Raw genomic sequence first — 27,978 nt, forward strand, 5'->3', positions numbered from 1 at the left:
GAAGGAATGTAAGAAAAGACTCAATACCGCAAGAACACAAGAAGAGAAGGCACAAGCTAGAAGTGACTTTAATGAACAAAATAGTGAAGAGGAGATTTCGACGTGACAAACGAGCATTTACCAATAATCTTGCAACACAAGCTGAGACGGCAGCCCAAAACAATGATAGTAAGACCCTTTGCCACATTACCAAGAGACTAACAGGAAAGTTTTCCAGATCTGACAAGCCAGTGAAAGCCGAAGATGGGGGATTATTGTCCACACAAAAAAGAACATGTAGAAAGATGGAGAGAACACTTTCTGGAGATCTTGAATCATGAAACAATCGAGAAAGAAAAGACAGGGGTGATGACCGTAGAAGAGCAGGAAGATGTTGCTATCAGTACAGAACCGCCATCAAGAACAGAGATCCAAAGGGCCATTAAACAACTAAAGAATGGCAAAGCGGCAGGTATGGACAATATCACACCGGAGGCCTTGAAAGTGGATGTGGGTGCTTCAGTCGAGATTTTGTTCCCACTTTTCAAGAAGATTTGGGAAGAAGAGAAGATCCCCACAGATTGGAAGAAAGGATTGTTGATTAAGCTTCCGAAGAAAGGAGATTTATTAGAATGCGATAACTGGAGAGGGATTACCCTCCTTTCGACACCAAGTAAGGTACTCTCACGAATAATTTTAGAAAGGATCAAAAGGCGAGTAACTAAAGGCTGAGGAAAGTACAAGCAGGATTTAGAGAAGGTTACTCCTGTACAGACCAGATCAACACACTGCGCATAATTATAGAACAATCCACAGAGCAGCATTCGTCACTGTATCTACTATTTGTAGACTTTGAAAAGGCATTTGATAATGTATTAAGGAAGATGATGTGGAAAGCCATGAAAGAGTTTGGGATTCCAAAGAAAATTATAAAGATAACCCAAGAAATGTATGAGAACTACACATGCCAAGTTTTACATCAGGGGATGTTGTCTGAGCCCATCCCAGTAAACACAGGAGATAAGCAAGGATGTTTGCTGTCACCTATACCTATTTCTGATGGTGCTGGATCTTATGATGAAGAAGGCAATGAATCGCCGAAGAGGAATTCAATGGGGACTGACAGGCAGGTTGGAGGACTTGGACTTTGCGGATGACTTGTGTTTGCTAGCCAACAGTTCTAAGGATATGGAAGCAAAGCTGAATGATTTAAAAACGAAGCATCAGAAGTGGGATTGAAGATAAATGCAAAGAAAACCAAGGAGATGCGCTATAATAACCGAAACAAGGCACTATTATTTTTAGGAAACCAAGAGATCGAACAATTCAACCAGTTTTGCTACCTGGGAAGTATAGTCACCCCTGAGGGAGGAACTATAGAGGATATAGGAAATAGAATAAATAAGGCTAAAGGAGCATTTGCAATGCTGAGACCAATCTGGAAATCAAGGGAACTTAACACCTATAACAAACTACGCATCTTCAATACAAATGTCAAGTCAGTACTGTTCTATGGGTGTGAAACATGGAAGACTAACAAACAACTGATTAGCAGACTTCAAACCTTTGTGAACAAAAGTTTGGGGAATATCCTGAGGATATGGTGGCCATAAGTAATCTCCAATGAAGAACTGTGGAAAAACCCATCAAACACCCATTGATATTGAGATGCGTCGTAGGAAATGGAAGTGGATCGGGCATACATTACGGCGAGATAAAGACAACACAGCAAGACAAGACCTGAAATGGAACCCACAAGGTAGCAGGAGAAGAGGCAGACCAAGAAACACGTGGAGGAGGAGTGTAATAGCAGAAGGGATGGAGAAAGGAGGGAAGACCTGGAGAAAGATCAGGACGGTGGCGCAGAACAGTGTCCGGTGGCGGAAGTTCATTGATGCCCTATACTCCACTTAGGAGATACAGGAAATAAGTCAAGTAAGTAATAATTAAGAGGGGAATTCCTCAGGGCAGTATTATTGGACCTTTATGTTTTCTTATGTACTGTATATATATATGATATGAGTAAAGGAGTGGAATCAGAGGTAAGGATGATGTTATTCTGCATAGAGTAATGAATAAGTTACAAAATTGTGAGCAACTGCAAAATGACCTCGATAATGTTGTGAGAAGGACAGTAGGCAATGGTATGATGATAAACGGGGTTAAAAGTCAGGTTGTGAGTTTCACAAATAGGAAAAGTCCTCTAAGTTTTAATAACTGCGTTGATGGGGTGAAAGTTCCTTTTGGGAATGATTGTAAGTATCTGGGTGTTAATATAAGGAAAGATCGTCTTTGGGGTAATCACATAAATGGAATTGTAAATAAAGGATACAGATCTCTGCACATGGTTATGAGGGTGATTAGGGGTTGTAGTAAGGGTGTGAAGAAGAGTGCTCATAAGTCTCTGGTAAGACCCCAACTAGAGTATTGTTCCAGTAGTATGGGACTTTCACCGGGATTACTTCATTCAAGAACTAGAAAATAATCCAAGAAAAGCAGCTCGATTTATTCTGGGTGATTTACAACAAAAATGTTGCGAAGTTTGGGCTGGGAAGGACTGGGAGAAAGGAGACGAGCTGCTCAACTGAGTGGTATGTTCCGAGCTGTCAGCGGAGAAATGGCGTGGAATGACATTAGTAGACGAATAAGTTTGAGTGGCGTCTTTAAAAGTAGGAAAGATCACAATATGAAGATAAATGTGGAATACAAGAGGACAATTGGGGAAAATATTCATTTATAGGACGGGGAGTTAGGAATTGGTTTAACTTATCAAGTGAGATGTTCAATAAATTTCCAATGTCATTGAAATCATTTAAGAAAAGGCTAGGAAAACAACAGGGAATCTGCCAACTGGGTAACTGCCCTAAATGCAGATCAGTATTGATTGATTGAAGGCAGGCATTTATACAAGTGGAAGCACATGCTTCCCCTAGTGCACTGTCACTGCATTGTTTTATGTAGGAGACTTGTAGTGGTGTCTCAATGGCACACTAGCTGCCAGCATCTTGGAAAGGCGTAGCAATCCAACTGATGATCCCACTGCTATACTTGGGGAAAATGCTGGTAATTTCACAATTTGAAAGGCCCAATAGCTTGAATATTTTTAACATTTGCCATCCATAATGATGGCTTCCTCCTGGGATACAGTACTTCATTTTTGATATAAAGGCCAAAGGCTGACATTTATACAAGTGGAGGCACATGCTTCCCTTAGTGCATCGTCACCGCATTGTCCTACATAGGAGGCTTGTAGTGATGTGTCAATGACATACTAGCCACCAGCGTCTTGGAAAGGTGTAGCAATCCAACTGATGAGCCCACTGCTACACTGGGGCAAAACGTTGGTAATTTTAAAATTGGAAAGGCCCAAGAACTTGAGAATTTTTTATATTAGAGCATTTTCAGTGTGAAGAATGTCAAGCTAGTACAAAGTAAGAGAAGTGAAGAATAAAAAAGGGGGGAAAGATTGAGTTCTTCAAATAATACATGCTGGGGAATACAGGCAGAAGATGGGAGATCTGGAAGCTTTAACCTGTGTAAAAAAGTGACTAAAAGGGGCTCAGGGCTCTTAACTTGGAGAGCATTGGTTGGCGATCACGGGGCCCTTAGCTGAATACTGGCATTGCTTCCACTTACTTGTGCCAGATTACTTTCCTCTATCCTGTCTGACCTCCCTTGGTCAACTCTTGTTCTTTTCCTGCCCTGACGGTATTAGTTTGCGAGGCCTAAGAAGTCTTTCATTTTCACGCCCTTTGGGGCCCTTGTCTTTCTTTGACCGACACGTTCAGTTTTTTAAGTGTCAGATCTCTTCCACTTTTCTCCTCTGATTAGTATTAATAGAGGATGGTTGCCTAGTTGTACTTCCTCATAAAACAATAATCACCCCCACCACCACTATCCTAAACATCAGGGAGACCATCTAAATGGTTGTAAACTTCCATTTTAACTCTTTCTCTTTAATACCAAGATACATGCTAGCTAACTTACAGATTTTGGTTACTCAATGTAATGGTGTTACAGGATTATAAAGTCATGACAGGAGTAAGAGGCATATCAGTATAATAGTCCATCACCCATCAGATTATGAGGTGTGGATGATCTCATTGTTTTCCCACATAAAACAGCAATCATCACCAGTATACTAAAGAGTCTTGTTCTAGCAATATGCTTCAAAATCTGCAACAGCCAATCAGAACCACAAACCAACCATGAGCAACTAAAGAAAAATTGTTTGTTGTTGTTTGAGTCATCAGTCCATAGACTGGTTTGATGCAGCCCTCCATGCCACCCTATCCTGTGCTAACCTTTTCATTTCTACGTAACTATTGCATCCTACATCTGCTCTAATCTGCTTGTCATATTCATACCTTGGTCCACCCCTACCGTTTTTACCACCTACACTTCCTTCAAAAACCAACTGAACAAGTCTGGGTGTCTTAAGATGTGTCCTATCATTCTATCTCTTCTTCTCGTCAAATTTAGCCAAATCGATCTCCTCTCGCCAATTCGATTCGGTATCTCTTCATTCGTGATTCGATCTATCCATCTCACCTTCAGCATTCTTCTGTAACACCACATTTCAAAAGCTTCTATTCTCTTTCTTTCTGAGCTAGTTATCGTCCATGTTTCACTTCCATACAATGCCACGCTCCACACAAAAGTCTTCAAAAACATCTTTCTAATTCCGATATCAATGTTTGAAGTGAGCAAATTCCTTTTCTTAAGAAAGCTCTTCCTTGCTTGTGCTAGTCTACATTTTATGTCCTCCTCACTTCTGCCATCGTTAGTTATTTTACTACCTAAGTAACAATATTCATCTACTTCTTTAAGACTTCATTTCCTAATCTAATATTTCCTGCATCACCTGCCTTCGTTCGACTGCACTCCATTATTTTTGTTTTGGACTTATTTATTTTCATCTTGTACTCGTTACCCAAGACTTCATCCATACCATTCAGCAACTTCTCGAGATCTTCTGCAGTCTCAGATAAAATAACAATATCATCGGCAAATCTCAAGGTTTTGATTTCCTCTCCTTGGACTATGATTCCCTTTCCAAATTTCTCTTTGATTTCCTTTACTGCCTGTTCTATGTAAACATTGAAAAGGAGAGGGGACAAACTGCAACCTTGCCTCACTCCTTTCTGGATTGCTGCTTCTTTTTCAAAGCCCTCGATTCTTATCACTGCAGACTGATTTTTATACAGATTGCAGATAATTCTTCGTTCTCAGTATCTGATATCTACCCTCTTCAGAATCATAAATAGCTTGGTCCAATCAACATTATCGAATGCCTTTTCTAGATCTACGAATGCCATGTACGTGGGCTTGTCCTTCTTGATTCGATCCTCTAAGATCAGACGTAAAGTCAGGATTGCTTCACGTGTTCCTACATTTCTTCTGAAGCTAAATTGATCTTCTCCCAACTCAGCTTCAACTTGTTTTTCCATTCTTCTGTAAATAATACGTGTTAAAATTATGCTGGCATGAGGTACTAAACTAATGGTGCGGTAGTTTTCACACCTGTCAGCATCGGCTTTCCTGGGAATAGGTATAACAACATTCTTCCGAAAATCGGATGGGACTTCTCCTGTCACATACATCTTACACACTAAATGAAATAACCTTGCCATGCTGGTTTCTCCTAAGGCAGTCAGTAATTCAGAGGGAATGTCATCAATTCCAGGTGCCTTGTTCCTATTGAGGTCACTCACAGCTCTGTCAAACTCTGACCTCAAAATTGGGTCTCCCATTTCATCAGCATTAACAGCCTCTTCATATTCCAGAACCAAATTATCTACATCTTTACCTTGATACAACTCTTGGATATGCTCCTGCCATCTTTCTGCTTTGTCTTCTTTCCCTAGAAGTGGCTTTCCATCTGAGCTCTTAATATTCATACACCTAGATTTCCTTTCTCCAACGGTTTCCTTGATTTTCCTGTATGCAGCATCTACCTTTCCCAGGACCATACAGCCTTCAACATCCTTGCACTTCTCTTTCAGCCATTCTTCCTTAGCTACCTTACACTTTCTATCCACTTGATTCTTTAATCGCCTGTATTCTTTTCTGCCCTCTTCATTTCTAGCATTCTTGTATTTCCGTCCTTCATCAATCAGGTCTAGTATCTCCTGAGTTATCCACTGATTCTTAGTTGATCTTTTTTCCTTCCTAACATTTCTTCAGCAGCCCTACTGACTTCATTTTTCATGACTCTCCACTCTTCCTCTATAGAGTTTCCTTCAGCCTTTTCATTTAGTCCTTGTGCAACATGTTCCTTGAAGCAATCCCTCACACTCTTTTCTTTCAACTTGTCTAGATCCAATCTTTTTGCATTCTTTCCTTTCTTCAATTTCTTCAACTTCAGATGGCATTTCATTACCAACAAGTTGTGGTCAGAGTCAACGTCTGCTCCTGGGAATGTTTTGCAATCCAACACCTGGTTTCTGAATCTATGCCTAATCATAATGAAGTCTATTTGATACCTTCCAGTGTCTCCAGGTCTCGTCCACGTATACAGCCGTCGTTTGTGGTGTTTGAACCAAGTATTAGCAAGCACTAAATTATGATCAGTGCAGAATTCAACCAGCCGACTTCCTCTTTCGTTCCTTTGTCCCAATCCAAATTCTCCTACTGTACTACCTTCTCTTCCTTGGCCTACCACTGCATTCCAGTCTCCCATCACAATTAGATTCTCGTCACCTTTTACATATTGTATTAAATCTTCTATCTCCTCATATATTTTTTCTTTTTCTTCATCATCCGCTGAACTAGTAGGCATATAGACCTGCACTATTGTGGTGGGCATTGGTTTGGTGTCTATCTTGACGACAATAATTCTTTCACTATGCTGGTCGTAGTAGCTTACCTGCTGCCCTATTTTCTTATTCATTATTAAACCAACTCCTGCATTTCCCCTGTTTGATTTTGTGTTGATAATTCGGTAGTCGCCTGACCAAAAATCTTGTTCTACCTGCCAACGTACTTCACTTATACCAACTACATCTAACTTTAGCCTATCCATCTCCCTTTTCAGATTCTCTAACCTACCACAACGATTCAAACTTCTAACATTCCACGCTCCGACTCGCAGAATGTCAGTATCCATCTTCCTGATGATCGCCCCGTCTCGTGTAGTCCCCACCCGGAGATCCGAATGGGGGACTAGTTTACATCCGGAATATTTTACCCGGGAGGAAGCCATCATCAGTACATCATTCATACAGAGAGAGCTGCATGTCCTCGGGAGTTAGTTACGGCTGTAGTTTCCCGTTGCTTTCAGCCGTGTAGCAGTATCAACACAGCTAAGCCATGTTGAGTATTATTACAAGGCCGTATCAGTCAATCATCTAGACTGCCGCCCTTGCAACCACCGAAAGGCTGCTACCCCCCCCCCCCTTTCGATGAACCATTCGTTAGTCTGGTCTCTCAACAGATATCCATCCGATATGGTTGCACTTGCGGCTCAGCTATCTGCATCATTGGGACACGCAAGCCTTCCCACCGCGGTAAGGTCACATGGTTCGCAGAGGAGGAAGAAAAAATTACATTTAGATAATATTTCCATCTCTCAACCAATAATTGGCGCATGATGCATTCTATGATATTGATCAACTCATTCAAATATGAAATTCTAGTAGGCCCAATGCACAACAGCTCTACATTTTTAGCATATGATGAATACAATGTTATATACAATATGATCAGAAAGGAGATTACAAACAGAGTGCAAAAGGGATCAGAATTCTACCAACAAGTGAGAACACTTTTATGGGATGACATGATTCCAAAACCGGCCAAACTGAGGATGTTTAACAGCTATTTCATACCGATATTGACCTATGGCATTGAAGCATGCACCCTCACAAAAAGATATTCATCAAGACTGCAAGCATCAGAGATGAAATTTCTTAGATCCACCATCCAGAAGACCAAGATGGACAAGTTAAGAAATGAGGAGGTGAGGGAAGAAGCCGGAGCGTCCTACACTGCTGTCTGGGAAGGAAAAATTCATTGGCCACTTGCAGGTGTCCTTAATGACGTGATGATGTAGTAACGAGGATTGCTGTTGCCATTGTTCTTTCCAGGCGTACGATACATTAAAGGAGCTGTCCTGTAGATTTATTGCAGTACACCAAGAAGGGTGTCTGGATTTCAATCGTTCAGCTGGGGAAGCTACTGTGTCAGTATGAATAGGGATGTGAGGATTGTTTTCTACTTCCTTCCATAAGTTATGCCATGACTGTGATCTTCTTAGGGATGGAGGTGGTACGTGGCTTAGTGTCGGAAGCCAGTGTGTGTTAGTTGGTCGGATGCATCCTGTAATGATACGCATTGCTTGGTTCAGCTGGGTGTCTACTAGTGCAGTGTGAGCATTGTTAAACCAGGTTGAGCAGCAGTATTAAGCGATGGAATAAAAAACTACAAGAGAAGTGGATCTCAGGATTTGAGCATCAGCACCTCAGGATGTACCCGCCACCTTTTGAAGTTTTTTTTATTCCTGGTCTTGATCGTGGCTGACACATTACAGAGGTGATTCTTGTATGTCAAGGACCTGTCCAGGGCGAATCCCAGTTATTTCGTGTTGCTACAGTACTGTAGATTCTCTCCTCTGAATGGTATGGTTGGTTTGTACCCAGCACTTCTATTCTGCAAGTGGAAGGTAGAAACAACAGTTTTCTGAGGGTTTGGTCTAAGGTTGTTCTGATGAAAGTAACTGTTTAGAGTCTTTAAGTCTGATGTAAGCATTGACTCAAGAGACCTAGGGGATGGCCTAAAATGAGAGGGAGGGGCTCTGTTGTGGACTGTATTGCAAATAGAGGAGTCAATAGCAATAAAGTACTATAGAGCGTTCCAACCTTAAAATGCAGTACTGCAGTAATGGGATAATTCCGTCTCTTTCCTTCTCCCATGTTTTGCGGGTAGCGCTGTCCTACTCCAATGCAGCGGGTTTGCCAAATATCCATAAATAAGAATGTTATCAGTTAAAATGGGTGAATATCGTGTTATGTACAGAATTTCAAGGCACATTTGATGCCATTAACAAAAAACATGTAAAAAGATAATTTAGCGTAAAAATATAATATAATATAATATAATATAATATAATATAATATAATATAATATAATATAATATAATATAATATAATATAATATAATATAATATAATATAATATAATATATAATAAAATATAATACAATATAATATAAATTATAATATAATAAAAATATAATGGAAAATTACGCCAAATGCAAAATCTTCGTTGCATAGAAGTTATCATGTCATAACTCCTGTTTTATATTCATTATTTTCCTAATTTCTTCACGGCTTGAAAAGAAACATTTCAGCTCGATGTAGATAAGTTAATTTTTAAATTTAAATGATAACAAAATGCAGTATATGCGTTTATTTTCAGTCATTTTAAGGGATTTTTATGTGCAAGCACGAAAGTCAGTCGCTGGCCAGCATCTTTCCTATTGAATTTTGTATGGGGGTCAATGTGAGGCAAATGAACTTCAGAGTCAATTTCGCAACAGCACGCTCCATCTACGCTGTACTGCAATTTAAGTTTGGAACGCTCTGTAGAAGAGGAATGGTGGAAAGATCAAGTAAGGTGGTGGGAGGGCTTTGGTATACTACCCTACCCAGAGAGAATCTAGAAAAGGGAATGAAGTAGAAAAGGAATAATAATAATAATAATAATAATAAGAAAGTAAGCACCACCTCAGACTCATCAAAACATTGGTATTGGGCGACCAATGCGATGTCATCTGCGTTGCGCCGTTCCCGCGTCCAGGTCGAGTCGCATGTAGATCCAAGCTAGCTCGAATATTCTATTAGCTTCTCGATACTTTAAATTTATGGGCTATGGGTCCCGCATTCGAGAAAGGATCTCCAGATTATACTAGCAGAAAACCCTAACCTACGTAGTGGATGTCATTCCCAATTTTCCGGACACCCACTCCATAGTCTCATTTAAACCTTGATAGGCCTTTGCTGGCAAGATGTATTATTTACAGTGCACTATGTCTTCTGGTATGGGCTAGAATAAAATTGTTACTTTCATTGACCTGTCTCAGTGTTATACTTGGCTTTGACAATATGAAAGTGGCTGAGGTATGAGTGACACTAGTAATGTCTTTCTTTATACAGCCAGTCCCTGCTATGAATGGTGTGGAAATGTCGCTCATAGGGTCGGTTGGTGCACGCATTTCAGTGGGCTTGGCAGACTGATGTGCAATAGCAATTTCTGGCTCAGTGAGGAAAGCAACGGGAAACTACCTCACGCCTTATTTCCCTAGTACGCCTCTTCAGTGACACCTAGGCCATCTATGACAGCTAATGGTGAACCTGTTGAGGATCCAACCAGCCTTCGGGCTGAATACCCAACATACATACATACATACATACATACATACATACATACATACATACATACATACATACATACATACATACATACATACATACATACATACATACATACATACATACATACATACATACATACATACATACAAACCTTGATCATCCTCCAGTTAGTATCCCTACTATAGTGTCCCAGTGATAAGAATCTCTGCTGCCTTAAACTACTTTTGCATTGTCATAACTAGATCTTATACATCCTCAACTATGTTGGTACATATTCCTACTTACCTTACATTGTTGGTACTAATGTGAGAAACTACCACCTTCTCTTCTATTTCCCTCAACATCTACATTAACCTAATTACTTGATAACACTCTACCCTGGTTCCTTTCCTCCACATACTTTCCCCACATGCCCAACAACGGAGTCCCTCATGTCCACAGTGTCAATCTGCCCATTTCATTAGATCCCCTCCCTTTCTGGTCTCCAGAACCTACTTTATCCCTTTTCTCCCTCTCATAACCCTGTTCCATCTACATCTTCCTATCTTCTCAATGTAATGTAAGCAGGAATATGTAACAACATAGTAGAGGATGTATGAGATCTTTTTACAACAGTGCAGGAGAAGTTTAAGGCAGCAGAGATTCTTATCAATGGGAAACCAGGAATAAGATTTGTAAATCCTGACGAGTCGATATGAGATAGGGATCTAGCCCTGAAGATGGTTTTCTGTGGTTTTCCATTTTCACACCAGGAAAATGCTGGGGCTGTACCTTAATTAAGGCCACGGCCGCTTCCTTCCAACTCCTAGGCCTTTCCTATCCCGTCGTCGCCATAAGACCTATCTGTGTCAGTGCGACATAAAGCAGGTAGCCAAAAATAAAAGATACTTCTCCTTAACTTTTCCCCTGAATAGACCCCTTGGCCTTCAATTTCCTTCCTCTTAAAACATTAGCCCACTTGCCTTTCACAACTTCTCCCCTTCTTTCCCCTCCTACCTGTATACCTACCACATCCTGTACATTGTTTAAAGGGGACCTACCTTCATTCCTGCCCTCCATCTGAAGTCTAATCATCACCTTCAAGTTTCTCTCTCTCTCTCTCTCTCAGCCATTGTTTAATCATTTTTATAGAAATATGAAATGTTATGTAAAGAAGAATATCAGCAAAATAATTAAATAACTTCTTCTGTGAATAAGAAATAATCCAAGAGAAAACATGCTATAGGCCTATACTACACAAGGATTACACAACAGTAAAGCAAGCAAGATACAAATAAATACACTACATTTCTACTCAGGTGTATCCTAATTATGAAGTAATAGGTACGGTATAACAGATTAATTGACAGTATAGGAATGTAGTTTAAACTAAATACATATTATTATTATTATTATTATTATTATTATTATTATTATTATTATTATTATTATTATTATTATTATTATTATTATTAATAATGACTTTTTGTGTGTGGTTGACTCCACTATGTTCTTCTTCCCTCTCAGCCATTGAGAAATGAGATTCTTCTTTCATCTTTGAGACCGTTGACCATTTTCCTCTTGACCTCGGTTGATTATTATTATTATTATTATTATTATTATTATTATTATTATTATTATTATTATTATTATTATTATTATTATTATTTCATCCTACTAGGCAGAAACGAAAGTTGCCATTATATGCTGAAATATCAAAAGGAATGCACAGCAATGAATAAAGTACGAAACTGTCTAATAAAATAACTACAAGGCAGTTTTAAACTGCACCTAGGTGAATCCTAATTACAACAGCATAACTGAAATAATAGAAATGCAGTTGAAAATAAATACTTAAATACTTAGACAGATTTTTTCTATGTTTTAACAGAAATTTAAAACTGTCCTTTCTGATTAATAAAATAATTACACTAGTTCTCCTTAGCACTATAAAGGTAAGCAATTCTTACTGCTTCACTTCACTTCACTTCACCTGACAATGTACATGTTATTAGATTTTAGCACTAAGTGAGTTGGCCTTACCATTAAAATCACGCAGCTGTGAGCTTGCATTCAGGATATAGTGGTTTTGAATCCCACCATCAGCAGTCCTGAAGATATTTCTCCATGGTTTCCTAGCTTCACACCAGGAAAATGCTGGGGCTATATGTTAATTAAGGCCACAGCCGCTACCTTCCAAATCATAACCCTTTTCCATCCCTTCATTGCCAAAAACCTTTCATGTGTTAGTGCAACGTGAAACAAGTAGAAAAACAAAAAGTTATTTTAGCACATGCAGTATAGGATTAGATGAGATATCGTACACTGAAGATTCTGACTATTGACTTATTTTGCAAATATTTCACTGGGATGTGAAAGAAAGTAATAAATTAGGATGTTGTATGTAAAAATATTTCAATATGTAACACTGAATTTACTACTTAATGAAATTAATTAGAGCAAAACTCTCTGCGATATGGAATGTAATAACCAACCACATCTCCTGATCAGGTATAGCCATATTCACGTTGCTCTTGGTAGGACTTTCTTTTCATTTCAATATACTGACTCCTTCTTTTATTTTATTTTGATTTTATTTTGTTGCTATGTTTAGATAGCATATTATTTTAAATGATGTATCTTATCCTCATGCGAAACTTATGGAGGAAAACATTCCAAATAAAATAATTGTAGTTGATAGTTAGATATAACTTATTTATGCATTTCATGGAAATCCATGCAATATTATTGGAATAATTACAGATACGTCAGCCATGTGACAAATTGATCTCAAACTGCAAATGGAATGGTGTACCCTTCAACTGTTGTGCAAGTTTTGATCTTCTGGAGTCAGAGATGGGACCTTGCTATAATCTAAATGGAATGTGAGTGACTTGCATTTTTAAATGCATAATATTCAAATGCTGTTAGAAGTTCTAAAGCCAATAGGCATATTAAGGATTAAATAAATTAAACTTTCCTTATCAGGAGTTCTCACAAATCAGCAAGTGTGATCCTGTACCAGTAAATGTAACTTCAAGCAAGCAATCACTATACATTGCATATAATATTATCTTTATGCACGTGGGTATAGAGAAGCACCATAATTAAGCAAAAACATTTTAAAGTTGGAAGATATTTAATGTAATAATTTTGGTATGTACTTGGTTATTCTTTCTTAGAAGCTTTCCCAATTTTATTCTGAAGAGCTTTGCATTATATTCTTGATATACAAAGCAAGGGACTGAATGAAGAGATTACAGGACTAGGTGTGACTTGCAGATTATAGAGAAAATTAGTTTAATCACATTCGCCTATTGCACGAGTAGCTGCCTCAGTGGATCACTGGTAGAATGTCTGACTCATGATCTGAAGTTCATGGGTTCAGTCCTAGCTAAGGTAGTCAAATTTTGAAGCGAAGTAAAAAATCTTGTCAAACCATGTCATAATTGGCATGCTACAGGTCACTGGTGGCACACTCAGAGTCGCCTAACAAAATTAAATTAATTGAGCTATCATACCTTCCCAGTAGAATTTTGCTTCCATTGCTTGACAGCAATATATATTGAAAAATGTTGAAATTGGTAATCAGGTCATCTACATGACTCCACTTTGGAATGTCTGCAACTCTGTAGCCAAGGCTATATGACGGTGATGATGATGATGGTGGTGATGATGATGACGATGATGATGATGACGATGATGATTTTGTTTAATATGTCAGTATGTGTAATTTACGGTATTTCCCAGATATTAATAGTATCAGTAGAATTATGATAATATATTAATATTTATGGCAGTTATCTCCCAGTCTGCCCTCATGAGAGATAGAGTCTGAAAACTTTGTCCTTAACTCTTCTTCATAGGACCAATACCAAACCCCAACCAAAGATGATCTCTAGTAGAGCTACTGGACCTGGAAGGCTGTCTTTTCAGATAAGCACTTATTCTAAGGTGAGTGGTACTTACATCAAGTCCATGTACCATATTATATTGGTGACACCAGCAGACTCGCTATACTATAGCAGTTCTCAAAACTCATAAACAGAATTCTACCTGGGAATTTACATATGCCTCTGCTTACCTAGAATATAATTTCTTCTTCTTCTTTTTATTTTATTTTTACAGTTTTCTTTATTTTGCAGCGACACAGACAGTCCTTATGGCAATGATGGGATAGGAAAGGGCTGGGAGTGGAAAGGAAGTGGCCATGGCTTTAATTAAGGTATAGACGCAGCATTTGCCTGGTGTGAAAATGGGAAACCATGGAAAACCATCTTCAGGGCTGCCGACATTGGGATTCGAACCCACTACCTCCCAAATGGAAGCTTACAGCTGCACCACCCTACTGCACAGTACTTGCTCAGTCTCATAAATCTTAAAATAGTATCCCATAATTGCTGGTTAGCAATAAACATATATACTAATACTATACATCTGTGTCTGATCAAATAACAATTTTCCAAAACCTAGTAGGTCCTAGCGGACATGGATTTGCACAATACAGTGAAATATTGTTAAGAATTTCCCGTATAATAACTTTTCATTTTTTCCCGTCGAAGACATGTGATATTCGGTCCCTTGATCGGTTGTATCAATTTCACGTGTAAAGTGTTTCGGTATGAAAAGTTTTCCTGGTTGAACAGTTCAGATTTTAGAGTCCCTTGACATATAAAATGTCCGCACAGTGCAGCTGATGGTTAGAACTCCACCATCTCTGCAAGTTGCACTCTGTATTTGACAGTTCACATACTTGCGGATAGTCCCGGACTTCACCGAGCCAGTCCGAGCTCTCCTAGGCCCCGTGATGTAATTCTGCAATGACACCAACACCAGCTCTCTTTCTCACTCTCTCTCTCTCTCACACACACGCACGTTGTGATACCACATCAAATACAGTAGAGACAATACACGACACTGAGCGAGATATCGCGGGACAGCTATTGGAGCTCACTCTAGCGGATAGACCTGAACGGTACTGATTCTGTCATAAGAGCACGTGCATTTTTGTGTGAAGTTTTCGGTGTTATTTATGCGTTCTCAGTGAATTGACATAATTAAATAGTAGCGTGTATCATTCCTTGATATCTCCTCTCAACATGAGGGGAAAGGTATGTGCTGTGTTTGGCTACAGTAATTACGAAGTAGAGAAAAATGCGCGGTCGTTCTTCAGGTTCCCTCGTGACAAGAACATGTAAGTAATATTGTGTTTGCATATATATTCTTCCAGTGACAGAGATTTTTATAGTACTTCATAATCTTCTGACCTGCTCGACCCATGTTTTAACGGGCTTAAAATATAATATGCATATTTTATTGTATAGTGCAGCAGTTAACCTTCAATACCGATGTGTTGTTGTAGGTGTGATCTGTGGGTTTTGAAATGTCACAGAAGCGATTTGGATAAAGTGTACAAGAAAGAAGGGGCGTTACGCTTATATAAAAATTATAAGATCTGTTCAGATCATTTCCAGGCCCGCGACTTTAAAAATCCTTGACTATACAGCCAAGGGTATGTTATATTTTTACTCTAATTGCACGTTAATATTCCTCAAAGCATCACTATCGACAACATTTTCAAACTTTTCTTTCTTTTATCCCTCTTCTCAGATTAAAGCCGGGATTTTATAGATTTTCTTTCTGTTAGTAGGCTTCATGTTAAGAGGAAAATTGTCCAGCTATTAAATGTTAATTCATTGCATCATATGTGTAAGGAATGTGCCGATATTTTTATTGACAAATGTCTTAATGTGATGATACAATGTTTTTAAATGAGGAAAAAGACAAATCCAACCGTAAGATTTCAGGCAGATATGATAAAGCTAAAAAAAGTAATGCATAAAGGAAAGATCAAGCCATTTCACAGCAGTCCATTTCACACCTTGTTTATATGTCTAATTTCAGTCTTTAAATAATAACCTTTTAAATAATTCTTCATTAATTTATCCAGAATTGCTATAGCAACTTCAAAGTTAATATCTCAATACCACTTTCTTTCTAGACGTAATTTATTTATCCATTTCCGTATATACATTTCCATTGATATTTGAATTTAGCACGATTTGTTCAGGTCAAGTCACTAGGAGCGCCACCGTCGAATTGTCTCCCATGTTAGCAAGGCGAAATCCGTAAGTGTCGTGTATTGTCTCTACTGTATCTGACCACATTCGATACAATATTTTGATATCGCTATTTATTTGCAAAGTATTTTGATTTTACAATATTAACATTCGATTTTGGCTGTATTGAACATACAGTTTCAAACCTGGAGATAAGGAAAGAGCAGTAATGAATTAAAGATCAATAAAACCTTCATAACTATTATCATTTGCAGATGCATTATGTCTCGAAACTGCAAACATCGAATAACAAGAGACCTCGTGCGCATGGATGTTGCTGCGCTCTGGCGGCAAGTTGCTCGAATAGTTCATGTGACTTGCTCTCGTCAGTGAAGTGAAGCAACGCGATTATCAGGCTGCGTTTGTTGAGATACGAAATCAAATTCGAGATGGAAGAAAGTTCTACAAAGAGTAGAACAAATTGGTCTGTGGTTGGATGTAACTATTCCTATACAAATTGTCCTCATGGAACGGAATTCTTCGTATTCCCAAACAATAAGCACACATTTGGTACCTAACTCTTTTAGACAAAATTGTTCGTCTCGTAGGTGTCTTAGTGAACTTCAGTCCTCCGATCAATAAAACAGACGACTAGTATATTTTAGGTAAAGGCCTAAACTTAAACATGATTATATAATTATTGAATTGTACATGATTACATCGATTTAGTTCACTATTTTTTAATTTTTTTTAAAACTTCTAACTCAAGTAGATATTATATCATGTTTGAAATCTCTGAATAGTGGTAAAATCTATGCTTGAGTATGGTAACAATGTAACACTATTCATAACGCTTGAAAATTAGTGGAAGGTAATGTTCGAAATAAAACCTCCGTGCCGTGAGAATAATATTTTAAAGGAATTCTTCTTTTCTGGAGACACCCACTTTCACACTTTTCTTTGGAGAATATACAAAAAGTCACGGGAGTTGAGGTTCAAAATATACAATGTACCTGGGTGTAATATACGTGAGTTTCCTTAACTTGATATCACCATCAATGTCAAGATACAAATTTGGAACATTACGCATGTTCTCATCAATCACGGGCTTTTCCCAACACGAGTAAGGGAACTTAATCTCCAAAAGAGAGGGTCAGTCCTGACCTAGCACTATCCCATCCAGGCTACTAGGGTTGCTCTTCGTTTATTAACAAACCCAGCTGTGACACGCAACATTGGGACGATAAACAGAACTCCTGAAGTGCCCTCTGCTCATTATCTCTGCCATATCTCACTGCAGGACTGTTTATGTCCTTAGAAAGAAGAAGCTGAGTTGCCAGTTTATTAAAATCTCCACTCTGCAGTGTCATGATCTTGTGTACACTCTGGCTGGGAGATGTGTAATTTTCTTTGATCGAACCACGCAGGATTTTTAGACTGAGTCCTAGTCGCAATCGCAATAGCATACGTCTACGATTTTGTGACTTTTACGCTGTCATAATAAAAATTCAGGACGTCACTTTGCAACTTGCACTCATAATAATTGTTTGGCACTATTGATATCTTGCCACTTGACAAGTAATTTATTCCATAGCATCTAAACAGTTTATTAACGTTTTGAAGGTCTAATTGCTGTAGACACTGAAGTAAAAGTCTTGTTTCGCTCTGTTCTACAGCATCATCCACTGTAGCTTCAACAGTGGAATTGGAGATAATTAAGGATTCACCTTCACACTCGGCCTTCAAAATTCTTGTAAAAGCAGTCTATAAATTTAATTTAATCATATAGTTCAGTTTTGCTGAATGTTTCAAATCCCTCACTTTCCAGTACGCTACAAACTAGCCGCTTATTTAATCTGTCCTTGAACATTTCTCCTAAATGTTCACCTTTAGAATATTCTGCGGCAACATTTTTCGGTTTTTCCCATTGTTGCAGAAAGGAAATCTTCGAAGAATCTCTTTCTGTATTAATATAAATGCAAAGCGCAGCAATATGCTTACAGCATTTGGGAAGGCTTGCTTAGCATTCACACTCGGCTGGCTGAATATTCCTGTTGCAATTGATCTGTTAAATGTTAAAACAAGACTAGCATTAATTAATGAAAAAATAATTTACAACGGCAATGGACACGGAAAATGTGTACCGTATATTCAAGTTATGTTTGAAATTAATAGTCTGTATATACATATGACTTATGGTGCAAAAAGAAAGGTAACTATTACTGTAGGTTTAACTGCATATGGCGTTTGATTAATGCTCGTTTCCCTCAAACAGAAGCTGGATATTTCTTCTCCCAATCGTTCTTTCACCTGGAATATGTGATTACTGAAATATGACTTAATCCAACGAATATTCTGAAACTCCACACAAATCTCTATGGACGACGACAGTTCAGCTATAATATCTTCCTTCACTGTCACACTTGATTCTCCCGTACAAGCCACTACACAGTACACACAGTCGTCACATGAATGTTCTGAGCGAGTTGCCGCTAGGAGCGCCAGCAGGTAAAATTTCGCCATTCGCACGAGGTCTTACTGATATTGGTAGTATAGTAATGTACCTCCATTGCAGTGGCGGCTCGTGGCTGAAAAGTATGGTGAAGAGCTATAACCCGTTCTGTTTCGAGCAACAAATTTAGGAACTACGTGTTGTTTCTGGTTGTTTTGTAGGCTACTCATACCTCGTACCTGTGACTGGCGGAGGGTCCAGCACGTGACCAAAAATGTTTACAGACCGGATCGCTGTGTAATGACATAGCGCGGCAACCATGTGGCTGCCTTTGCTCTAAAATGCAGAGTAGAGATAAGATCTGACCGGGAGACTAACAATATTATGGAAGCGGGGCACCCTCGGGAAGAGCTGGACATTTTGTCGTGTTTTAATTTACGACGCACAGAGACGCTAGAAACCGAAAAAGTTATATTACCAACTGAAGGAAAAGCCTATTCAAACGTACATTTCATTGAACTGTACGATATACAGTCTAGCATTTTCCTTCAGGGCATCAGAGATCGTATTTTCGTTTCTTTCCAAAGTCTTCAAATCTAGCTGGCATTTTATATGTTCTGCAGAGTGCTTATTTAAAGAACGTGTTATGTTCAAAAGGGCTGAAAATCCTTCTTTAAGTGCAGCCAGTATCCAGTATTCGGGAGATAGTAGGTTCGAACCCCACTGTCGGCAGCCCTGAAAATGGTTTTCCGTGGTTTCCCATTTTCACACCAGGCAAATGCTGGGGCTGTACCTTAATTAAGGCCACGGCCGCTTCCATCCCACTCTTAGCCCTTTCCTGTCCCATCGTTGCAATAAGTCCTGTCTGTGTCGGTGCGACGTAAAGCAAGTAGCAAAAAAAATCCTTCTTTATTCGAAATGTTATTTTTATTGCTAAAAAGCAAGCATGGCCAACAAAACAACTTCTGTTGAGCTGGAGAGGAGCACAAGCATGGAAATTCCGTAAACCACGATCAGGGTGCGAAATCAGAAGGATATGGTTGGGGGGGGGGGGGGAGAAGGAACATAGGGCTTAACTACAAGTGTTCATTTTAGGCAGTATTCCGCGCGCGGGGGGTATAAATTTCCCCTGTAATTTAATTAACCCCTTCCCCCCAGAAAAATATAAGTTTTAAATCTTTTTGTTTGAATTTTGTTGTTATAACGAGAATGATAAACATTAGAACATTATTCCAATCAGCTGAGAAGTTTTGAGAGACTTTCGCTTTCTTACGAAATGCCAGACTAGGCGCGATTTGTAATGATTTATTGCTTTCTTAGTGGAACCTTCCTCTATCAGGGCGAAGTTTTGACAGAACAAATTTGTCGATTTGTACACTGCTTAAGTGAATATTTTCCTATTGGCTACCTATCGGAAACACATCCTCTTCAAGAAGTACAGGAGTGGTGTAAGCTCAAGCTACTTAGAGCAATGACAAAGGAGGAGAGCTTCAAGTAATTTATATTTTGCCCGGGTTTCAGATGGATTTGTCAGAGTGAAACATGAACAATAGGCTGCAGGTGCGGAGTTGGCACCGCTGCGTTGTTTTGTTGCTCAGGGTCTGGCAGTCATTTGAATTATTGCTGATGTTTTTATGAAAATATGTACAGTAAAAATCATTAAATTTAGTAATTAATTATATGTGTTCTACATTTTCTTCATTATTTTATAATGAAAGAATCCCCCCCAGGCAATTTTAGTGGGAGGGAACCTTTGAGATAAAATCGTCGGTGGGGGGAAAATCCCTCCCTTCCTTCCCCCCGCGATTTCGCACCTTGACCACGATCGTTTGAAACTAAGATTGTAAGATTTATCGGAATGTTTCACTTCTTTTGCAGCACAAATTTGCAGTGATTCAGTAGGATGACCAAAACGTAGAACTTCAGTCTGATCTTTGTTTCTCCAACGTGAAAATGGTGTTTCTAATAAAATACATACTATATCATAAACAGGATACATGTTTAAAAAATAAAACTAATGAACCACGATTCGTAAGTACTCGTACTTCACACAAGATGACGCAGGGAAGACGAAACATTCCGATATTCCGGCAATTTCACTTGAACATTCACTTATGAGGGAAGTACGCGAGTGACGTCACGGTTGTCATGGCAACCGCCAAGGCCAAGCGGCACTTGGGAGGTAGAGCTAGCTGCGGAATCTCTCGTCTTCACTCAATCTCACGCGCCGTACTGTGGGTGGCCGACAGCCGGTGCTTTTGTGAGATCCCCTGGTTCTCATCAAGTAATGCGAGCTCTTGGCGCTTCAAAAGTCGTAGATAAAACATTTTCTTTCCGTAAAACCAACAAATATCATAAGAAAAATAACTTTTAAAAAATCATTCTGGTAAATATAAATGGTGAAGTGGCACTTAGACCTACTTCAGCTGAAAAGCCGCCCATGCTCCATTACAAATCATAGAAAAACACGTGCCTTGTTCTCTCTCCTACCACACGTCAGGTATTGGCAAAAAGTGAACATTCTTTTTATTTTCACCTTCATACGAGCTGTGCATTATATTCTCACATCGCTCGTAATAATTACATTGCATTATTATAAAGTGACGTGACGATGAGGAGCCATGAAATAAAATTCTCGTGGGAAAATAAACTGTTTATGTTTACATGTGCACTGAGGACAGAATTTCTACTGCCACTGCGCCTTGACCACCCACACATAATAATACAAAACTTCCCCATGCACTCAATTCTGTAATTGGCACTTCACCTACTTCAGCTGAAAAGCCGCCCATGCTCCATTACAAATCAAAGAAAAACACGTGCCTTGTTTTTCTTTTCTTCATTACCTATGTTTAAGTTAATTTGTGTTTCTGACAGACTAAAAAGTTCAATGTAAATATTACACTATAACATACCTGTAAAAAACACCATTAACACAGGAATAAGCGTACATACTATCATTCCTGGTTTAATAATGCATACTCTTTGGCATAGTGTAGCATTGTAATTAGTGTGAATAGTCAGTGACATTAGTTATATCAGTGTGCAAATGTTGGTTTTAAGTAAAAATCAGTTGAACTCAGAGTAAAGGGATCAATCACTAACAAGTAAAGACAAAGTGGGGATTATAAGGTAAGTGGAGTGTTGGAAATTCAGAGGTTTATACAGCAATAAGGCAGTGAAAACCTCAAGCAATAAATCCTGGACAAATTCTTTTCCAAGTAGGAGTGTAGACTTTTGTGTTCAGAAATTTATTTGATGTCCAATAGAGTACGGTATTGCTTTTACATAATGTATAGTTGCTATCCAGCCTTTTAATGTTCTTAGTATTTCTTCTTATTCTCATGCAAGGTTTTATGTAATATGTTACGGTACCTTCTCTTATCTAATATTTTTATAATACAGTATGTTCAGTTACTTTATCTCTAAAAATACATATCATGGTAATCAAATATTTAAATGTTGTGGTTCTTCTTTTATAGTCCTGAACTTCGACCCATTTGGTATCACCCACAAACAAGGAAATCTGCCGGCTGTGTGTTTTCAAGCAAGTGAGGGGACGCTGTTCCAGTCAATGTTCCCTTTTCCTATTACTTGTTAGTTTCCTACTTAAGAAGTTTTTCTTGAGCGGTCCCTTGAAAAAATTCTTAACAGAGTTCATCTGTGTCTTATTCTAGCTGTGGCAGGTCATCAACTGTTTTGGATCTTCCTTGCACTGAATGTCCGCATCAAGTGGTAGAGGACCCCATCTATGTATGTTTGTCTTATATTCAGTGGCGGCTCGTGGATATCAGCAGTGGGGGGCGCACCTTAGTTTCATAATTCCACAAATATCTCAAGTTCTTCAAAACATGTTATCAAGATACACAATTCGAACACTATACGGTGCAATGCATACGCAATTGTTTTTATTATTATTATTATTATTATTATTATTATTATTATTATTATTATTATTATTATTATTATTATTATTATTAAATGCCTTTACTGGCAGGACCTAGTGTTTACAGTGCACTATGTCTTCTGGTATGGGCTAGAGCAATTTTGTTACTTTCATTGATCTGTCTCTGTCTTATCCTTGGCTTTGACAATATGAAAGTGACTGAGGTATGAGCGATGCTAGTAATTCCATTCCTTCTGCAGCCAGTCCCTGCTATGAATGGTGTGAAAATGTTGCTCATAGGGTCGGTTGGTGCGTGCATTTCAGTGGGCTTCGCAGACTGATATGTAACAGCAACTTCTGGCTCAGTGAGGAAAGCAACGGGAAACTACCTCACTCATTTCCCTAGTATGCCTCTTCAGTGATGCCTAGGCCATCTATGACAGCTGATGGCAGAGCTGTTGAGGATCCAACCAGCCTTAGGGCTGAAGACTGAACATACATACAGATTTATTATTATTATTATTATTATTATTATTATTATTATTATTATTATTCAGTAATTATTATTCAATAATAATAATAATAATAATAATAATAATAATAATAATAATAATAATAATAATAATAATAATAATAATAATAATAATAATAATAATAATAATAATAATAATTGCCTGTTCTTGTCCACCATCGAGTTATGTTTACGAATAGTTTCATTGTAGTGATCACTTACACAAGACATGACATTGACTTCACCAAGCATTTCAAAGTCCATGGTACTATTGATATCACCCCCGTGGTGATCCATTTATTTCCTTTCCTAGAACGGGAGAATAGCGGGCAAGGAAAGCAGTAAAAGGTTTCTGAGATATCACTTCCACATATCCGCGAGTTCTTGTTATATACGTCAAGAGAACTAATTTGTCTTTGGAAAGCCCTATTTTCATTTTTCTTTGTCTCCGGTTTTTTCAACAAGAAGTCTGGTGTCGGCCTAAAACACTCCTTCAGTTCGACTTTCTTCTCGGTAGAAAGAGAAGAAAACGTTAGTTCTTTAATATGTTCGACGGTAATCATACTGTACGAAGTGCATATATAACACTACGGCTAGATATAAATCACAACCTTTCTCCTAATTTCACCTTGTCACAGTCACATCACGGTCATTCATCAACACAAAGTTAAACATCGCGCTCTCCAGTGAGTATGGCCAACATGAGTCAAGTGCGAGGAGCCAGTAGTTACAGTCGTTACTCGTTTCGTTAGTTAATAATCCTAAAAATTACAAGACTATTTTAAATATATACCGGCACATTTAACTCAGGTAAGTGCCTCAGTAAAATAGTTCTTAGTTTTAGGAGAGAAATGGCATAAACTGACCCCTGTTAAATAGAAATCATATCACCAATGTTTCGGGTAGGTTGGCTGCAACGATGGGGCGCGGCAGAAACGCGCCGGAATCTCCGTAGAACAGCACATCTCTACTGCGCCTCTGATTGGCTCCCTCAAGGCCAGTCAAGCGAGACTCGGGAGTATTTGGTCCGCTGTGAGAAAGCGCCCTCCTCCGTAGGGCCAGCAGAGCATCGCGCCGCAGCACAGTACAACTCGCGCCCTTGATAATAATCTTATAGTAAAATATTTCCCTTGTTAACATTTAAGATTAAAACTCCCGAATTTAATGGAACCCCGTGGGGGGCGCGCGCCTTAGCGCCTCCCAAACGAGCCGCCACTGCTTATATTATGCACACTCACTTTCATATGCTTCGAAGTACTCCACACCATGTAGTGTTGATCACTGCTGGGACCTAGTTCTTCTTTGACTTGGATTTTTTTTTTTTGCTAGGGGCTTTACGTCGCACCGACACAGATAGGTCTTATGGCGACGATGGGATAGGAAAGGCCTAGGAGTTGGAAGGAAGCGGCCGTGGCCCTAATTAAGGTACAGCCCCAGCATTTGCCTGGTGTGAAAATGGGAAACCACGGAAAACCATTTTCAGGGCTGCCGATAGTGGGATTCGAACCTACTATCTCCCGGATGCAAGCTCACAGCCGCGCGCCTCTACGCGCACGGCCAACTCGCCCGGTACTTGGATGTTTTGACAGCCCACTGAGTCCAGTTCATTCCTCCATTTAGTGATATGGTTTCTTTCTGGTGTTTCCTCAAAACCTGCTTTCTAGATAGGAAAAACTTATAGATCTGAGATTTTTTCTTTTTTCTTTTCCCATGGCACTACAGCCCATGAGGGCCTTAGCCTACCAAGCGACCGCTGCTCAGCCAGAAGGCCTGCAGATTACGAGGTGTCGTGTGGTCAGCACGACGAATCGCCTCGGCCGTTATTCTTGGCTTTCTAGATCGGGGCCGCTATTTCACTATCAAATAGCTCCTCAATTCTTATCACGTAGGCTGAGTGGACCTCGAAACAGCCCTCAGGTCCAGGTAAAAATCCCTGACCTGGCCGGGAATCGAACCCGGGGCCTCCGAATAGAGGCAGGCACGCTACCCCTACACCACGGGGGTCAGCTTATAGATCTGAGATGATATCTGTAAATGATGGCAGAGTTCTGTCTGCTGCTTTCTCTTCTCCAAACCAGCAAGATGCTTCTCTCCAGATGTGAGGTGGCACTGTTCCAGTCAATGTTCCGTTTTCCTGTTACAGAGTTTCAGTGTTCCCATGTACTTTATATTGGACATTCCAGGCTAGTTGGCCATGTGGTTAGGGGCGTGCAGCTGTGAGCTTGCATCCAAGAGATAGTGTGTTTGAACTCCATTGTCGGTAGCCCTGAAGTTGGTATTATGTAGTTTTCCCGTTTTCACATCAGGCAAATGCTGGGGCTGTACGTTAATTAAGGCCACGGCCCCTTTCATCCCACTACTACCCCTCCCAAAACCACACTCCAGCTGTTCTTTGTGCGTCTTTTGAGACGACCAAACCATTTCTACCTGGCTTTGACACAGATCTCATTAAGGGATTATTTCACATGGACAAGATAGCATAATCAAGTCGGTTCTTATTTTGTCCTCCTCGTTTTCTGAATCATGGTTTTTAAGACCTTCATTTTCACTGCTTATAGTATGCTGATATTTCTGTTGGTTTCTAGACTGTATGTGGTAACTGGTACGAAAGAACTCCTTTAGAGTATTAATTTTGATCTTAATGGAACTTGCTTATCCCAAAGAAGTTTTCTCACAAGATGATAAAATTGTGCTCCATTCTGTACTCCACTAGTGATTTCTGCAGATGGTTGGCTATCTGTTGTTACTACATTGCCAAGATAACGGAACTGATGTACTTGTTCCAACTTTGATCCATCTAGTAGTACGGATGTTCTATCGACTAACAGGCAACACTGCCATTTTGGACTTGCTTATCTTGAGACCAAATTGCTTGAATATAGCTTTTTAATTTTTATTTTTTGCTATTTGCTTTACGTTGCACCAACACAGATAGGTCTTATGGTGATGATGGGACAGGAGAGGTCTAGGAATGGGAAGTAAGCGGCCCTGGCCTTAATTAAGGTACAGCCCCAGCATTTGCCTGGTGTGAAAATGGGAAACGATGGAAAACCATCTTCAGGGCTGGCGACAGTGGGGTTCGAACCCACTATCTCCCGGATGCGAGCTCACAGCTGTGCGCCCCTAACCGCACAGCCAACTCGCCCGATAATATTGCATTCCAATCATTCAGCTTCTATTGTACTTCAGCCTCACTATCACCCCATACCACCACATCATCTGCAAAATCAAGAGCTTTAAACTCAGAGTTATTGTTGAGTCTCTGAACTCTTTTCGTTATTTCATCCATTACAAGTGGTGATAGTGCGCTGCCTTGTTGTACACCATGCCTAGTCTCAATCCCGTCCAAATATTCGTCCACTATTTGGACACAACTCTGGCAATGTTCATACAGCATTTTGAATTTATTAATTATTAAAGCACATGGTATAAATCTGTCCTCAAGGCATTCCCATAATTTTTGTCTCTGTATACTGTCGTAATCCTTTTTAATATCTAGGAGAAACAGACGACATACTTTCTTTTTCCCCAGTGCTTCTCTGTGATCATCCCTTACAGAAAATATAAGATCTATTGTTGCCCCATTCCTTCTAAGACCATATTGCTCCTCTTCAAGCTGTGGTTCAATGATGATTCTTAATATCTCTTTTATGATTTGTTCCATTATTTTGAGTCCATGATATAGAAGGGCGATGCCCCTGTAGTTGCTGGGTTTCTGTCTGTCTCCTTTCTTAAATAGAGGGATGATGACTCTTTTATTCCAGTCTTTGGGTAGTTTTTCTTCTTTCCAAATGGTGTTTAGGACTCTGAACAACCACTGCAATCCTTGCCCTCCAGCAGCCTTGATCACACCAGCGCTTACCTCATCTATGCCTGTCGCCTTGGCTTTACTCATGTTCTTTAGAGCATTTGCCACTTGTATCCATGTTATAGGAGGCTCCTCATTTTGTATATTTTCTTTTGCTGTGGTCTTTTTTTGCTTGATGTTCAAATTTTCACTACTATATAATTTTTCAAAATACTGTCTCATCTCATCTCTTATCCCTCTGTCATTACAAGTAATATCTCCATCTTCTTTCTCCAGGGCTTTTATCCCTTCATAGTTACTTTTCTTCCTTCTCACCACTTGATATAATAGTTTCTTGTTGTTCTTGCTGTCCTCTTCTAGTTTCTGCTCAACTTCAATGAAATGGAACATGAGTCCCCTGATTTCTTGACAAGTGCATTAACTGATTCCACTAGATTGGCCAACGTATGAGAATGACACACTCGGCTCTCTGTATGTTGAAATGGGTGTCTTGAGAGACATCTGCTGGGCAAGGACTGTATTACTATGAAACTACTTAATGATACTCACAGTCGTTTCTATTGGCCAATGCTAGAAACAGACTAAATTTATGAAATTAAGAAATTGCTTTAGATAATTGGTTCTATTAAATTTAGTCAGTATAAGAAATAATGTGGTGATGTAATGCATACCAGTAATGTTTCAAATATTTGGCTAAATGCTCTGAAAAATCACTGTGTATAGATGTGTATAGGATGACTTTGGGAATAAATTTATAATATTTTATCAAGCCGCAAGAAAATGCCTTCGAATCCTAGACATACCCAGAAAAGGATTGTTTTGAGTTCTTGATACATTTTACAGAAGAGTACAACACAGGAAAATAGTTTTTGAATACTTGCTCCAAGGTTTATGGGAAATTTACAGGCAGTGATTTAGATTTACACATTCTT

At 39.1% G+C, this 27,978-nt stretch overlaps 1 protein-coding gene across 1 annotated transcript in view; it reads left to right on the plus strand.

Moving 5' to 3' along the window:
* Positions 1 to 243: 243 nt before the first annotated feature.
* LOC136867110 (sodium channel protein Nach) overlaps positions 244 to 27,978 on the plus strand; it is a 159,618-nt gene continuing 131,883 nt past the window's right edge. Inside the window, exons 1-3 of the mRNA XM_068226713.1 lie at positions 244 to 489; positions 13,094 to 13,215; positions 14,197 to 14,284. Coding sequence (XP_068082814.1) covers positions 244 to 489; positions 13,094 to 13,215; positions 14,197 to 14,284 — 456 coding nt within the window. The remainder of the gene's footprint in view (positions 490 to 13,093; positions 13,216 to 14,196; positions 14,285 to 27,978) is intronic.

The sequence above is a fragment of the Anabrus simplex genome, chromosome 1 (genome assembly GCF_040414725.1).
Source record: "Anabrus simplex isolate iqAnaSimp1 chromosome 1, ASM4041472v1, whole genome shotgun sequence".
Taxonomy (NCBI): Eukaryota; Metazoa; Arthropoda; class Insecta; order Orthoptera; family Tettigoniidae; genus Anabrus; species Anabrus simplex.